This window comes from Rutidosis leptorrhynchoides, chromosome 8 (assembly GCF_046630445.1).
Source record: "Rutidosis leptorrhynchoides isolate AG116_Rl617_1_P2 chromosome 8, CSIRO_AGI_Rlap_v1, whole genome shotgun sequence".
In the NCBI taxonomy this organism is placed as follows: Eukaryota; Viridiplantae; Streptophyta; class Magnoliopsida; order Asterales; family Asteraceae; genus Rutidosis; species Rutidosis leptorrhynchoides.
In genome coordinates, this window is record NC_092340.1 from 107,747,048 (window position 1) to 107,763,121 (window position 16,074).

Below are 16,074 nucleotides of genomic sequence, written 5' to 3' on the forward strand. Positions count from 1 at the left end.
ATTTGAAAAACGTAAACAAACCAAAAATAACTTGATAGTTACATTTTTTTATGTTGACCGAAAATCATACCAAAAGGTAGAAGAATTTTATTTTTGTTTGTCGATGTGGTCCAGCAGTTGGTGGTCTGCCTCCTTTAGGGGAGGTTAAGAGTTCGACCCCCGTTGGATACATATTAAAAACACAACTTCATCTCTGCCATGAAGTATCCACCCATGGCACATTTCCCATATCGTTTGTAGGTAAAGGGGAGGGGGGGTTTTACTTGATTGTGCCTTTGGATCGGTTTCAAAGTTTCCTCCTGGGCAGCGATGGGGGCGGAGTTATTATCGTTGCATCGGCATAGTCGAAATGGGAGATGATCGCAACGGGTGGTTTAGTCCCCTCGGGTTATTCCAATCGCTGTTCAAAAAAAAAAAAAAAAAAAAAAAAAAAAAAAAAGAAGAATTTTATTCTATTAATTTAGTCTAAAAAGTCACCTGAATCTTTCTTTTTTTTCCGCCCTATCCGGATTTTAAAAATAAAATAAAAATTACAATATAAAAAAAAATGTACTACAAAATAAGATATTTTAGTGTTTACCACTCTTTTACTTTTTTATAAGATATTTTCATCATGAAATGAAACTATTAAAGTATTTTTTACAAATATAAATATAACATAATTAAATAAAAATAATACACAAAAATGTGTGACCGTTATCATTATTTGAGCAAGATATATTACGTTTATAAGTAAATATACATGTATTATCTAATATTATGTGTAATCACTAAGATAAGTAATTACTCGCACATGCTTTGAGCTACTTTTGATTGTTACTATAATTGATTTTGATTAGAGTAAGCATTTTAATTGCTAGATGTCGATCATAAAAGGAAACAAAAACTCAAATAATATTAGACATATAAAATATATGAATCTAATAATAGTCATATAGTTGTATCTTCACCATCTATATTTTTGACATTTAAGAGTTTATAGTGTGTCTGTATAAGGATACGTAAATATGTGTATAATTTTTTGTAAGTATGTATGTATGTATTTCGAGTGATAAATGGATATATTCGTGGATGATAAATTGTCACTCATATGTGATTTACTAATTTTTTTACATAATTCGTAAACATATACATTCCATTTAATAGATCGGATGAACATCCAATAGATCAGATATCCATAGTCATCCCTACTCCATTATCTTTGATCTTATGTGTTGATAGTTAAAAATAACAAACCTAATACATGTCAAGGAGTAACTCGATGAAGGAACAGTAGTTTGGAGCGGGTTATGCAATTACGGGAGATAAACGCGTGGATGGTTAACTCTCCCTGGGTGATCCCAAACTGATGTTAAAAAAAAAAAAAAAAAAAAAAAAAAAGGCTCGATGAAGGAGACTCAAACTCAATCTACATAAAATTATAAATTTGGAGTCATGCCTTTTGAAATAAGGAAAATGATAAATGTATACATTTGTGACGATCGCTCCAAATCCATATGGACGAACACGTCATTCATTGATTTCATTGCGAGGTATTTGACCTCTATGTGATACATTTTGTAACATTGTATTCGTTTGAAAGGTATTTCATAAATGAATATATAAATTCCAGGTTTCTAACATCTGATGATTCCTACGTATAGACAATCACCATTTAAATGGTTTACAATAATACATCTGTTGACAATACAGTCAAAATAAGATACATGGTAATGGTTTGGTGAATGCAAGTTTCTTGTATATAGCATGTATGACTCCAAGCACATATCTTGTATCACGTATAAGCAAACAGCGGAAGACTTCTAGAAACCTGAGAATAAACATGCTTCAAGTGTCAACACAAAGGTTGGTGAGTTCATAGTTTTAATATTACACATAATCCGTATATCAATGTGGATTACAAAAGTTCAGTTGTTTTATTCAAAACGTTTATCAATAGGTTTTACATAAAAGGTGGATCACAAGATTTCAGTTGTTTCATTCGAAACGTTTATCAATCGGTTCTACAAAATTGAGCACCCTGGTAACTAAACTTTAACGTTTATATAATTTGTACCCTCTGTATAATCATCTTAATAATACACGCAAACCAACGTGTACGCTTCTCAAATAGCATACGTCCGTTAAAAGGCTAGCGCTCTAGCTCGGAAGGGGATATCAAGCCCTATGGATCCATATACTACTACTCGCGCCCACCAGTTCTTATAACTGGCAGTTACTAGTTACCAAAGCTAAGGGATTTTCGGTTCAAACTCAGTGTAGAATTTAGTATGTACTTGTATCCATTGCGTTTAAAATAAAGTGCATGTATTCTCAGCCCAAAAATATATATTGCAAAAGCAATTAAAAAGGGAGCAAATGAAACTCACACATATAAATATTGTATATCGGTTAATAAAGCATTTGCATGTATTCTCAGCCCAAAAATGTAGAGAGTAAAAGGGATCTTATGAAACTCACACAAAATCAGTTTTAGTATTTGTATTCATTTAGTAAAACAGTTTATAAAACTGCGCATGTATAAAGGGATCAAATGAACTCACGCATATAAATATTGTATATCGGTTAATAAAGCATTTGCATGTATTCTCAGCCCAAAAATGTAAAGGGTAAAAGGGATCATATGAAACTCACTGTTTAATATTGATATACAATATTGCAGGAAAGCACGTAGACGCATCGGAGATGATAAACACGAGGTTTGATTCACAAAAAAATACCCCCGAACATTACCCATAACCTCCTTGGCAATAACCCATAATTTCCTTAGCTCTAGCTTGCTTGAAAACTCATTTTGAAAATTACTTGGACAGCACTCCGTCGTAATATTTTATGTACATTATTATTTTTGTATCGCAAAAATAATAACACTAATAAAAAAAAATAATAAGATTAATAATAATCTTATTAATAATAATAATAATAATATAAATATAACTAATAATACGGAGGAAGAATGAAGAATGAATAAAAAAAAATCAGAGAAACGCTCGAATTTATAGATGTGGCCTGAAATCTGGAGTCATGCGACTCGCATGGAAATGGCCTTCTGGCCATGCGACTCGCATGAGGACCAGGGACAGCTCACATTGTTTTGGCTCCTAGCTTGTCGACATAATTAAATATTAATATAATATATATAATTTAAACAATTAATTATATATTATATTAAATTCACGTGCATAGTTGACTTGTAATTTTTGTTCCGATAAGTCGTACGTCATCACTCGACTTATGTCCCTGTTCTGGTTTTTCGAATGTCCTTTCGTACGCTGAGAAAACTTGCATTTTACGTTTCGTGACACGTACCTTTGTCAAGATATAGCCTTAAGTTATTCATAAACTATACCACTCATAGTATATCTTAAACTTTCGAGTATTTTGGTCATTTACTTCTATAAATCATCGTCTCGTTATTTGTTAAAAATACATTTTAAAATAGTGTTTTACTGTAGCAAAGTTACTGTAGCAAAGTCAAATTTTACTGTAGCAATTCACTGTAGCAAAGTCAATTTCACTGTAGCAAATAGTGATTTATGATAAACACTGTAGCATTTTGAGTAATGTGGCAATTTGAAAACACTGTAGCAAATTAGTGTTTAACTGGTTCATCTTAAACGCTTTAGTTAACTTATCTAAATATCAATTGAATCAATAAACGAATGTTACTATCGTTTATTATATATATGTATATATCTTTTTAATATACATAAATCAGTTTTTAAATACACATTGGAAGTTATTTATAAATAAATTTTAATAATAAATATTTCAACTTATCATATACATTCGAATAGATATTTAAACCAATAAGTTTAATGTACGGTATCAAACAATTAATACATTGTTACCTTTTCATGTTATAGTATATATGTATCTATTTACATATAATTGTTCGCGAATCGTCGAAAACAACCGAAGGGTATTTAAATATATAAAAGTAATTCAAAAATTTTGAGATTCAGTTTTACAGACTTTGCTTATCGTGTCGGAAATGTTAATCATACAAAGATTAAGTTTAAATTTAGTCAGAAATTTTTGGGTCATCACAACATTTAAGAGCATTCTATATATAAATTAATTTTATATTTATAGCTAAATGTTTCTATGAATGACAATAATGTCAAACTTATATAAATAAATTCGATATTAAAAAATAAATATTTATGTTATACAAGTAATTCAACGGAGCTTTAAAAACTTAAATATAGTATAATTAAACGTAGCTCTAAGAGCTACGTTTAGCATTCTCCTTAAAACAAATACTCCCTCCGCCCCATATTTATTATCACCAAACGAAAAACATCATTATTGTAACTTTATAACTTTACCCTTTACTTTTTACATATTTTTCGTTTTACATTCATACTCTATGGCATAAAATAACTTTAGTTCAGTATTTTTATTTTTTAATGAAAATAGAAAAATAATTTAAAACATTTAAAAATAGAATACTGGACAATAAATTAAGGACGAATGGAGTAAATAATTAATAAGAGTAAATGAGAAGTTCCCATTTACCTTTTTTTTATAGTAAAAGGCGAAAGAATAGTTCGATATGTGCTAATTGCATACATTACTATTCATCAGCTATTTAATTTGTATTGTATTTTCTTTTAATTAAAAAGTCATTTTTTGAAGTTATAATTAATTTGCGTAACTAAAAGTAAAGGATACTAAAAGAAAAGCCCATTCGTAAATTTGTTGACAGGCCTATAATAGAGGTCTCAATGGTTTTGTCTTAGTCCTCCATGACTAGACGCCACATCAGCGCCACATCAGCACTTCCTTCTCAGGACTAAACACTCCCATAGTTACACATTTCTTTCATATTTTAATTACTTTTTATTTTTTTCTAAACAATTAAATAATTAAAATTAAGCATAAAAGGTATTAATATAAAACTAAAATTTCATTAAAAATAAAAAACAAATGTTACAATAATTTAAATAAAATGCGGCATAAATAAAAATAAAATCTAAAAATAAACTACTTGTCATCGTCGTCCGGACGTGCCAACTCCTTAGCATATTTTTTCTTAAGTCTCGCTCGATAATTCATCATCATTTCATATTCGTCGGGAGGCTAGTCTCGTGATATCGGTTTGGAAAGAAGCTTCAAACTTTTCAACATTGTTCTCGTCTCGCTTTCTTCACAAAGCTTTTCCATGGTTTTAGTCGCCGCTTGTTGAGAAGCTTCAAACTAACGAATTGTATTGTCTTCGAACTTCACCCCAAAATGAATTATAAGTTTGGTCGTTTCCCGCATCTGGATGTTCGGAAACATACACATAACGCTCGGCTAAAAAAAAATTTCCAAGTCGGTCCAAGGAACTTTTTGGACACCTCACTTTTTTCCCTCGAACATCGGCCACTGGTTCGACATCGGCTTCGACATGGCGTGGAATTTCCCCAACTTCTTCATCATCTGATTCGTCACGAAATCTTGGATAATATGGTGTTTGTTGGGATTGTTGTTGAGATTGTTGGTTCGCGAAAATGGGAAATGGTTGAGATTGTTGGTTCATATTGTAGGGATATTGTTGTTGATATTGTTGGTTAGTGTAGTATTGTTGTTATTGACCATGTTGAGTGTGAACGTTTGGAAACATACCCACAACTGCATTAGATGGATTAGCATTTGCAAAGCGAGAAAAAACCAGTATTTTTTTGTGATTGTTCAAGCAACGTTTGCATTATGTCGCGAACGACCGCATTCGGATCTTGAACTTGAGGGCGTTGTTTGGATTTGCCTTTGCTTGGGGTTTTTTTTGGAACTCATTGTTTGGTATAAAAAAGGAGATTGTATAAAATGTAACAATGAACGAAATTGAGTTAAAAGAGAGAAATGGAGTGTATTTGAGTTGTGTAAAATGAGAAAATAGAGTGTAGTTTATATAGAGTTTATAAAAGAAAAAAATAAAAAAATAAAAAAGAAGTCACGTTAGATGTAGCCGTTAGTTTTTTTTTTTTTTTAATTCCCAACGGTCACTTTTTTCATTTTTCATTCGTCCATAAATATTTTATGAAAACAATATCGAGAGCACGGTATGCTGGACGATACCTGGGCGGAGCCCTGAGCGGTTTGCTGCCATCGGCGCTCAAAAGCGCGGATGGCTGGGCAGCCCCCAGGGTGTAACCGATGAGAGCTCTCTAAGAGTGAAAAAAGAATATTGCTCTGCAAAAATATTAATTAAGATAGAATAGATTGTGATGTGTTGGCGTATTTGTGTATAAAATTGACCAAACCGAAAATGTTGTGTGTATAAGATTGTGTTATGTTGTGTTGACCGGCCCATTGGGTTGTGTATTGTGTTGGCGTATTTGTTTATAAAGTTGACCAAACCCGAAAATGCCTTGATTGGATCCTATTAAAGGTTGTTTGGGGAAAAGTTTCATGAGATTGCATGTGATCGGTGGCATTGGCGGAACTTGAACCCGACTATAGAGTGGACGAGTTTAAAATTTTAATAAATTTTTCATTGTCAGCAGTGGCAAACACTAAAAAAAATCTTATTTTTCGGTAAAAACAAAATTTTAGTGTAAATTTTTTTTCCCCGTTAAATCCAGGGGGGACGGCGCCCCTTTTGGAACACCTTATGTTCCGCCTCTGATCAGTGGCGGATCTATAAATGTGATACGGGTACTTCAGGTTGTTAAGTTGTTCAACATTTTACGAAAGCAAAAGATAATTATACAGATTAAGAAGATATAGTAGTTGATAACTGGATGTGATTTGAAATTTGAGGTTGTATTTATAGGAATAGGAATAGGAATAACTATTAAAAGACTTACTCTTATCTTTTAAAAGAACTAATTTTTTTATCAAATGTAATATACACGCTGGACTTACTAAAAAAGAAAAACAAAAACAAAATTTACGTTGAATTTCTTAACATATTTCACGCACCATACGACGTGAACCATAGCCCCAAGTGATTATGGCCCAAGTGACAAGTTAGCCCTATACGGCCAGCTAAAGACATTATGGGCTTATGGCCCAACACTATACATCTGTGCAATTTACACGTTGAATACGAGTAGTTTATTACTATTTAGTCCTCCGTGTGTCATTTAAGTTCAGTCTACAAAAGAGAAAAATACAAGCCAACTGGGAGGAAAAGCTCAATGAAACCGAAGCTAGGAAGCCGCAGAACACAAGAAATATACACAAATGTGCAAACAACAGAAGATTAGCAACTCATATGGAGTACAACAATATGCCGTGGCACAAATAATGGCTTAACGACGCATTATAGATGGGTGTAACCACAAGCATAATTTGCACGGCCAATGAAGCGACTGACAAGCAGATTAAAGAGTTCAAAAAGGCAAAAGTACAAAACTTACCAGTCTTGCAGTTTAAAGAGATCCCATCAAAGGTTATTAAATCTTGTCTTATAACGGTCTGCCAATAGCTCGATAATTCCATCACGTTGTACCCTATCAATCAGCTCGTACTTCTTGTAATTTGCTTTGAACGCCACGTTCTGCTGATTATGCAGTTTCTCTTCTACTGCAAGTTCGTGCTGCAAATGAGGAATGAGCTTTCATTTTCTCGGTTTCATGATATACAATGCGTCCAAACATATTTAATCTTTGTGTGCTACGCAACGTAAAATAAAAAAAGAAAAACATTCGGGATTACCATCATAGAGCCAAAAATTCAACTATTTTCAACTATTCTATTATAATATGGCTTAAAAAGTATAATCTAACCGCTCTAAATAATATATGCTTTACGCATAGAGTTTTCAATGTCAAATACCACAAAGAGCTGACCCAAACTGCACCATAACCAGCTCCAATCAGTTCAGTTTGGTTAATTAACTTATTATTATAAAGTATATTCCTATTTCTACATTATTCCTATATTCCTATACAATATATAAGTGGAACCAAACTAGTATTGTTATTAAAGCTTAAAACTGTTATGTTTAACAGGTTAAACAACTTACCTCAGTGGCAAATGCGACTTACCTCAGTGGAAAATGCGGCCTCAGCAGCCTGTCTTTTGGTAAGCTTCTTGAAACTTTTCGCCACCTCGTATTTTGGATCGTTAGGATCCATAAACTGACAAATAATCAGCCTAACCTGCTCCTTTTGATAATCATGAAACATATCGACCCGAGCCTTTTGTGCTCTTACGGGCCTTGGCATCCCAGATACCATCAACGGAGAATCATTCATCTCATTGACGATATCATCCGCCTGTCTTATAGTCTGCATTTCTACCAATGCAGCAATAACCGGACAGGACATGAAGTATGTGGGAACAAACTGTATATTGGTAACAGTCCCGAACTGATTTAAAGCCGTTTCTAAAACGGACTTTGTAACGTGATACGAGGGGTTGTCAATGTAAATCGTCCTTTTTCTTTAAACGCATGACTGTTCCAATAGGTAATGGCAAGCTAAAATTGTGATATTAGAGACAACATGTCAATATTAGAGAGCAAAATTCAGCGAATTTATAGCAAATTGTTTCTAGAAAGAAAGCAGTAGTTACAATCCAAACTTCTAACGAGGCGATTATTGAAAATTAACGAATCCTAACACATAAATAGTTGCTTATCGTCTAGATTGCGTGGGGAAAATCTTAACATTTGAAACTTGTTTGAAAGGTTTCCAGATAAACTTTGTAAGAAATCACAAATTTCAGATCAAGGGTCGCAGGACAATGAATCGAACACTTGTAAGAAATGCTTGGTTGCATATATATTAACCTCCACAATCTAATATAGCATCACACTGCAAAATAGGCAACTAAATTTTGCAACATTTAATAGTTTCAGATATGACACAAACAATATCAATACAAATATAATACATTTAAACTCTCTTAATCATGTCAGCAATTAAATATAATATAAATATAAATTACTAACTAAACTAAAGAACCTTAACCCTAACATATAACAGAAATACCCTGTGCAAACTTTGCATTCAAGTAGAACGCGTTAGAGGACATGTGGGCACATCTAAAAAGATTTAAGCACACGTGTGGTAACATAGTTGGGAGAAAAAAACAACAAAAGAAAGGATCGAACTCGAGTTACTAAGTAAACACACAATCAGAAAATACTAATCAAGCTACCTCCAAACACAATTTTTATAACATATATATAACGACGACCTGGCAAACTAAAACGACTAACATTTCGGGTGGCTAATAGTATACAGGATAGATTTAAGGCCATTCTACAAAATATAAAAATTACAAGCCAAGTAGGAAGACAAGCTCAATGAATCATAAGCTATGAAGCTACCATACACACTCAAATGAGAGATATACACAGATGTACAAAACACGGAATATAATGGCATATCAATGCATCTTAGACGGGTGTAACCAGCCTAAATCATATTTTTACAAGGATACTTTTTAAATTAGAGTGTTAGGGAGTTACGAATCATTACAGAAAGGGAAAAGTACAAGACTTCTATGTCTTACAGTCTAAAAAGATCCTGTCAACGGTCATTAATATTTTGTCTTATAACGGGCTGCCAATAGTTTGATAGTTCCATCACCATGTGCCCCATCAATCAGCTCGTACTTCTTGTAATTTGTTTTCAACGTCACATTCTGCTGAAAATGCAGATTCCCTTCTTCTGCAAGTTGTCTCTGCAAATGAGGAATAAGCTTAAATTCTTTTCACTTTCACAATATACAAATGAGGAATAAACTAGTTTTGTTTTTCAAGCTTAAAACAATTATATTATTACTTAGGTTAAACGACTTACCTCCATGAGAAATGCGGCCTCAGCTGCATGTCTTTTGGTCAGTTTTTTAATAGCCTTTGCCGCCTCATACTTTGGATCGTTAGGATCCATCCAGGTACAAATAATCGGGTTAACACGTTCCTTGGGTTGATCCATAAACATTTCAACCCGGGCCTTTTTTGCCCTGACGGGCCTTGGCATCCCGGATACCATGAAAGGAGAGTCATTCATCTCGTTAGCGATATCATCTGCCTGTTTTTTAGTCTCCATTTCAACCAATGCAGAAAAAACATACACGGTGTATGTGGGAATAAAATGGACACGGGTTACAGTTCCAAACTGGTTAAATGCCGTTTCTAAAACGGACTTTGTAACGTGAGGTGAGATGTTGTCGATGTAAATCGTTCTTTCCACTTTTTCTTTAAAGGCAGCGATTGTTTTCTCTGGTGACTGCTCCATTAGGTAATGGCAAGGCTAAAATTGATCTATTAGAGAGCAAAAGTCAGTGAATATACAAGAACAAGTTTCTAGAAAGAAAGCAATATAATACAAATATAATACATCTAATCTAACAGATACATATACAAATATACATACAAAACGGATGACGGTTTCAGTTTTCATATTACATCATGACATTTTCAGCTTTAACTTTGTCAGGATTTTCAGTTGTTACAATGCACTTAAGCAATTGAAACAGATAAATGATATGAAATGGATTAGGTCTTCACATAATCAACATCACACAGCTAAAACAAATGATATTTTCAGTTACATATTACATCATGGAAACTCATAAAAATAAATTGAAGAAGATGATAACTAAAACCTCAGGTAATCAACATCACACAGCTGAAACAGATGATATTAGGGCTTGAATGGTAACAAAATGAAGCTAAAAAAATTAGATGATAAAGTAACAATTAAGCTAAAGGAATCAGATGTAAATAACATAGCAAAAATATTATATTATTCATAATCAATTGAATCAGATTAAAATGCTGACACCACAATCAAGAGAAAATTAAATTGAATCAACATATTGAAGCTCTAAACACTTACAGATTGCAGTGAATGGAGTTTAAATCGCAACAAATGAAGACCTGGACTCGTTGGGCTTGAAATTAGGGCGCGAATCAGAAAACAAGTTTGTAATGCAATAAAGTGCTAGCGCTCGAAATTAGGGCTTAAATGGCAACGAACGAAGATGAAATAAACGAGCAGTGTTTGATGAAAGTAGCAGCAATTGTGATTTTGCACAAGTATTTTAGGTTTAGGATTTGTAACCGCGCTTTTGTATCTTCAAAATATGCTATAGGTTAAAAAGATAAATACCTTGTATAAACTTTTAGTTAATGTAGGCTATATAGTAATAAAATACCAAATTACCAATATAAACTATATACAAAAAGTAAAAAGTAAGCTAGTATAAAAGCATTGAATTTGTTAACCGGATAAAATAAAAATGAAAAAACAAAAGTGAAAGTATATATAGTACAAATCGGAACAAATCATTTTTGTATATAGCTTATATTGGAACACAAATGAAAGTAATAACTTATTTGTAGCCATATAAAATTAAAAAAATGTTAAAAAATTAATTTAACCGGTTCAGCAAGTAACCGGTCACCAATAGCCTACATTAGAATATTTTTTGAAATTATGTGACATACACTACTAATTTATCGTGTATATAGCCTAAATTGAAACAAAAGTGAAAATATATAGCGTATTTATAATTTTAACCCAATGCTATAATGTATAGATTATTATCATTAATAAATTAATATTTATTTATTTATTTATTTATTTTAATTATTTATTTATTTTAATTTTTAGGATACTTACAATTTTTGTTCTCGATTATTCATCACAAAATTCTTGCAGAACTCAAAGGTATGTTTAGGAACTGTTCCAAAATGTTTCTTGTTTTCAACCAATTATTATCATCATTATTCATCACTTAATTATCTTAATATTACTTTGAAAAATTTGGTAAAGGTGTTTATCAAAGATGGTATATCATCATAAATTAGGAGAAGTTATAATTAACTTGTATGTTTGTTGTTACATTTCCTTTAACATTATTCGTTTAGCATCTGTGTAATTTCTTTACAAAGTTTAGTGGATTAAACTTGTGTAAGATGTCTTGTAGTTGACTTGTATCAAATAAGCTAACACGCAATCGAAATGAGAAGAAAATAAAGGTTCGAACATGTTTGAACCAGTTCAGGTTCGAGCCCCTTTGTTTGTAATGAGAAGTTCGAACAAGAACCTAGGTTCGAACAAGGTCGTGTTCGAATATAGTGCACGGGAACGCAATTGAACTTTGTCCGGGCAGCGAAGTTTTTTCGCATTTTCACTATGTTTGAACCTAAGGTGTATATGTGCAATTTTGCTGTAAAAAGTGTATTTTGTCCCAAATTTTTGAATAAAATTGCAAATTTGTCATAATCCCTTGTATACATAAACTTTAAACACACTTTCAAAAAATGATCGAATATAGCTGTTTTTCGAAATTGATGTATCGTTGTTATATTACAAATTGAAATACATTTTTATACCTACTAGATAAAGTAATACTTTGTAAAAAATGTTCTTCATATTGTTCTTCGTTCATTCGAAGATATTCATAATAAACCCTAACTCTTTAATTTTTATTTTTATTTTCATGAACAAAATTAATGAAAAACTACATAATTTGGTTACACATCATCATTAATCTTGTTAAGATCTTAAATATATATATATATATATATATATATATATATATATATATATATATATATATATATATATATATATATATATATATATATATATATATATATATATATATGGGTATTCATAACGTACAAACTTTTATTATAACTTTTATATGATCAAAAACATGAATAACGACAATTAACAATATAAATTTACATGGTTTACTCCTTAAACCATATGAATATTCAAAACTTTTATTATAAACTCATGAACATCTTCATCGTGTTCATAACAAATAAATAAGAAAAGTAGCATATTTTGGTTACTTTGATTTTCAAAAGTGTTAAAATTTAATATATATATATATATATATATATATATATATATATATATATATATATATATATATATATATATATATATATATATATATATATATATATATATATATATATATATATTGTGACGGCCCGAAAATTTCTGACCAAATTTAAACTTAATCTTTAACATTTCCGACACGATAAGTAAAGTCTATGAAGTTGAATCTCAAAATTTTGAACTATTCAATTACCCTTCGATTGTTCTCAACGATTCGCGAACAATTATATGTAAACAGATACATACTATAACTTGAAAACGTAACAAAGTGTTGAGTATATGATACTGTGCATTAAACTTATTGTTTTGATTATCTGATTGATATATTTAACTACGAAGTTAAAAGATTATGCTAAACGATTGAATTAAAAGATATTTACTGAGTCCCTTAAGGATTATGATATTATTACGGGTCTCTGTTGTAAGGTCCACGTTGATTTGGGAAATCATTCATTTTTAACGATATTCGAAATAAATGTTAAAGTGTTTGTACACATACAATAATAAGAAATATTAACTGTTAGAATTAGATATATGAATAACTTGCGGTGTGTAATTTAAAAACGTGTTTACGAATATTGAAAATATATATTTAATAATATGATAAAATGTAATATTAATTTGGTTATAAAACGTTTTGATTTAAAATTATATATACTATGATAACGAGAAGATGATTTATAGAAGTAAATGACTAATACACTCGAAAGATTAAGATCTACTTTGAGTGGAATAATTTAGGGATAATTTAAGACTATATTTTGACAAATGTACGAGTCACGAAACATAAAGTACAAGTTTTCTCAGCGTACGAAAGGACGTTCGAAAAACCGAAACTGGGACATAAGTTGCGTGATGTCGTACGACTTATCGGAACAAAAATTACAAATCAACTATGCACGGGAATATAATATAATATATAATTAATTAATTTAAATTATATATATTATATTAATATTTAAATATGTCGACAAACTAGAAGTTAAAAGAATGTGAGCTGGATCAGAGGGCCATGCGATCGCATGGCCTTGAAGCACAAATCCCATGCGATCGCATGGGGTGCTTTTTCAGAAAAGGTTCTATAAATTGATCGAGTTCTGGCTTAATTCTCACACACACATATTTATCTATATTACTCCGTATAAGATTTATTATTTATTATTTATTATTATTATTATTATTATTATTATTATTATTATTATTATTATTATTATTATTAAGATTAATATTAATATTATTATTATTAATCTTATTATTATTATAAGTATTTTTAGATATTCTTATTATTAGTATTATACATAAAATACTACAACGAGGTTATGAACGTGTTACTTTCAAAATGGGTTTTCAAACGGATTAAAGCTAAGGAAAATATGGGTTATAGCTATGGAGGTTATGGGTAATGTTCATGGGTATTGTTCTCAAGTTAAACCTAATGTTTATCATCTCTGTTGCGTCTACGTACTTTTCTGAAATATTGAATCACAATATTGATACGTAAGCATTTATATTTTATCTTTTATAAATTAATAGTGTATACATGTCTAGTGCTCGAGTATATATATTTATACATGTTTGTATGCTAAATTTCGTCGTTAAACAGTTTATAAGGAATCACGAATTAAATACATATATTACTGGTAAAAGGTATATGATATACATGTTTTTGGAAAGCTGGCGAAAAATCATTAACTTTTCATTTAGACACCGAATAGTTTCGATGAACGGATTAAAAGATATGATCAACTGAATTATGACTGACGTTAATTGAAATTGCTTTTGAATCTGCAATTAAGATTTAAACAACTTGTTTACGAGATTGATAAAACGGATTTTTGAATATTACCAACCGAGTAAATGAATCCTTATACAAGGTACGTCTCGTTTTGTTGAACTATTGTCAAAAATGACTTTTTGAAATGACTTTTGATAAACTTTTGTATGTCGATCTCGAGCATTAGGATTGTGATACACTATGACCTGACCTAGCTTGATAGACATTTATTGACCAATATATGTTCTCTAGATTGAGATCTACGATTATTTAATATTTCGAGTTTCGGTCACATTACGATGAACAACTTTATGTGCTGCTAAGGTGAGTTTCATTGCTCCCTTTTTAATTGCTTTTGCAATCTATATTTTGGGCTGAGAATACATGCACTTTACTTTAAACGCAATGGATACAAGTACATACTAAATTCTACACTGAGTTTGAACCAAAAATCCCTTAGCTTTGGTAACTAGTAACTGCCAGTTATAAGAACTGGTGGGCGCGAGTAGTTGTATATGGATCCATAGGGCTTGACATCCCCGTCTGTTCCAGGTATAGAAACCCTAGCCTGAACTATAAAACAGACGTATGCTATTTGAGTTTAGTACACGTTGATTTGCGTGTATTGTACATGTTGGTTGCATGTATGTTAAAACAGGGGTACTTATTATAACGTTAAAGCTTAGTTACCAGGGTGCTCTGTTATGTAGAATCTATTGATAAACGTTTCTGGATGAAACAACTGAAATCTTGTGATCCACTTTTATATACAGATTATGCGAAACTCTAAAACTATGAACTCACCAACCTTTGTGTTGACACTTGTTAGCATGTTTATTCTCAGGTTCCCTAGAAGTCTTCCGCTGTTTGCTTACATGTTATACAAGCTATGTGCATGGAGTCTTGCATGCTTTATTCAAGAAAATGTTGCATTCACAAAACCATAATCATGTATCTATTTTGACTGCATTGTCAACGGAAGTATTATTGTAAATTAAATCTAGCTTTTACCCTAGATAAGTTTTCCGGAATAACCCTTCACCGATGTTTGCAAAATATTTTTGTGGGTTTGGTGGGTTTCAGATTTGAAAATTTTAGCTCAAAACTTGTGATTTTATGTCACCCACTTTCTAACCTTGTATTGGGAAAGCAACACGTCCAGTATACTTGCTCCAAATATTACCTTTCGGTAAACTACCGTCCGGTTGTAAAGGAAAGTGTTGAACAAGCAACTGTTAAGGCAATGTCCCCTGACATGCTTTTAATTATGGTCTATAACGTGTCGGACGCAATTACTATCCTTTGTAGGAGCAATAGTAAAGCTCACCCTTATAATTTTCTGGTCTGGCACAAGGTCCTGTCTTTGACCATGCTATGCAACCACCGTTCTTATGGTTGACACCCGATTTGGTTCAGGTGACCTAATGAATTCCAGGTGAATTCTCAGGATTTTACGTTCAATGGTAATAAACGCATTGAAAATGGGCTTTCAGA

General features: G+C 31.5%; 2 protein-coding genes across 2 annotated transcripts; both read right to left on the reverse strand.

Annotated features, from left to right (window-relative positions):
- Nucleotides 1-374: 374 nt before the first annotated feature.
- On the reverse strand, nucleotides 375-8,970 carry LOC139863718 (ASI1-immunoprecipitated protein 1-like). Its single transcript, XM_071852323.1, has 6 exons — nucleotides 8,939-8,970; nucleotides 7,980-8,376; nucleotides 7,442-7,528; nucleotides 6,064-6,177; nucleotides 1,300-1,345; nucleotides 375-400 (listed from the first exon to the last, which is right to left on the reverse strand). The coding sequence occupies exons 1-6, from the start codon at nucleotides 8,968-8,970 to the stop codon at nucleotides 375-377; spliced, it is 702 nt and encodes a 233-aa protein (XP_071708424.1).
- A 355-nt stretch (nucleotides 8,971-9,325) lies between these two features.
- On the reverse strand, nucleotides 9,326-10,915 carry LOC139861306 (ASI1-immunoprecipitated protein 1-like). Its single transcript, XM_071849683.1, has 3 exons — nucleotides 10,785-10,915; nucleotides 9,744-10,207; nucleotides 9,326-9,624 (listed from the first exon to the last, which is right to left on the reverse strand). Exons 2-3 carry the CDS (start codon nucleotides 10,179-10,181, stop codon nucleotides 9,481-9,483), a joined length of 582 nt encoding a protein of 193 aa, XP_071705784.1. The 5' UTR covers nucleotides 10,182-10,207; nucleotides 10,785-10,915; the 3' UTR covers nucleotides 9,326-9,480.
- Between the last annotated feature and the right edge of the window lie 5,159 nt (nucleotides 10,916-16,074).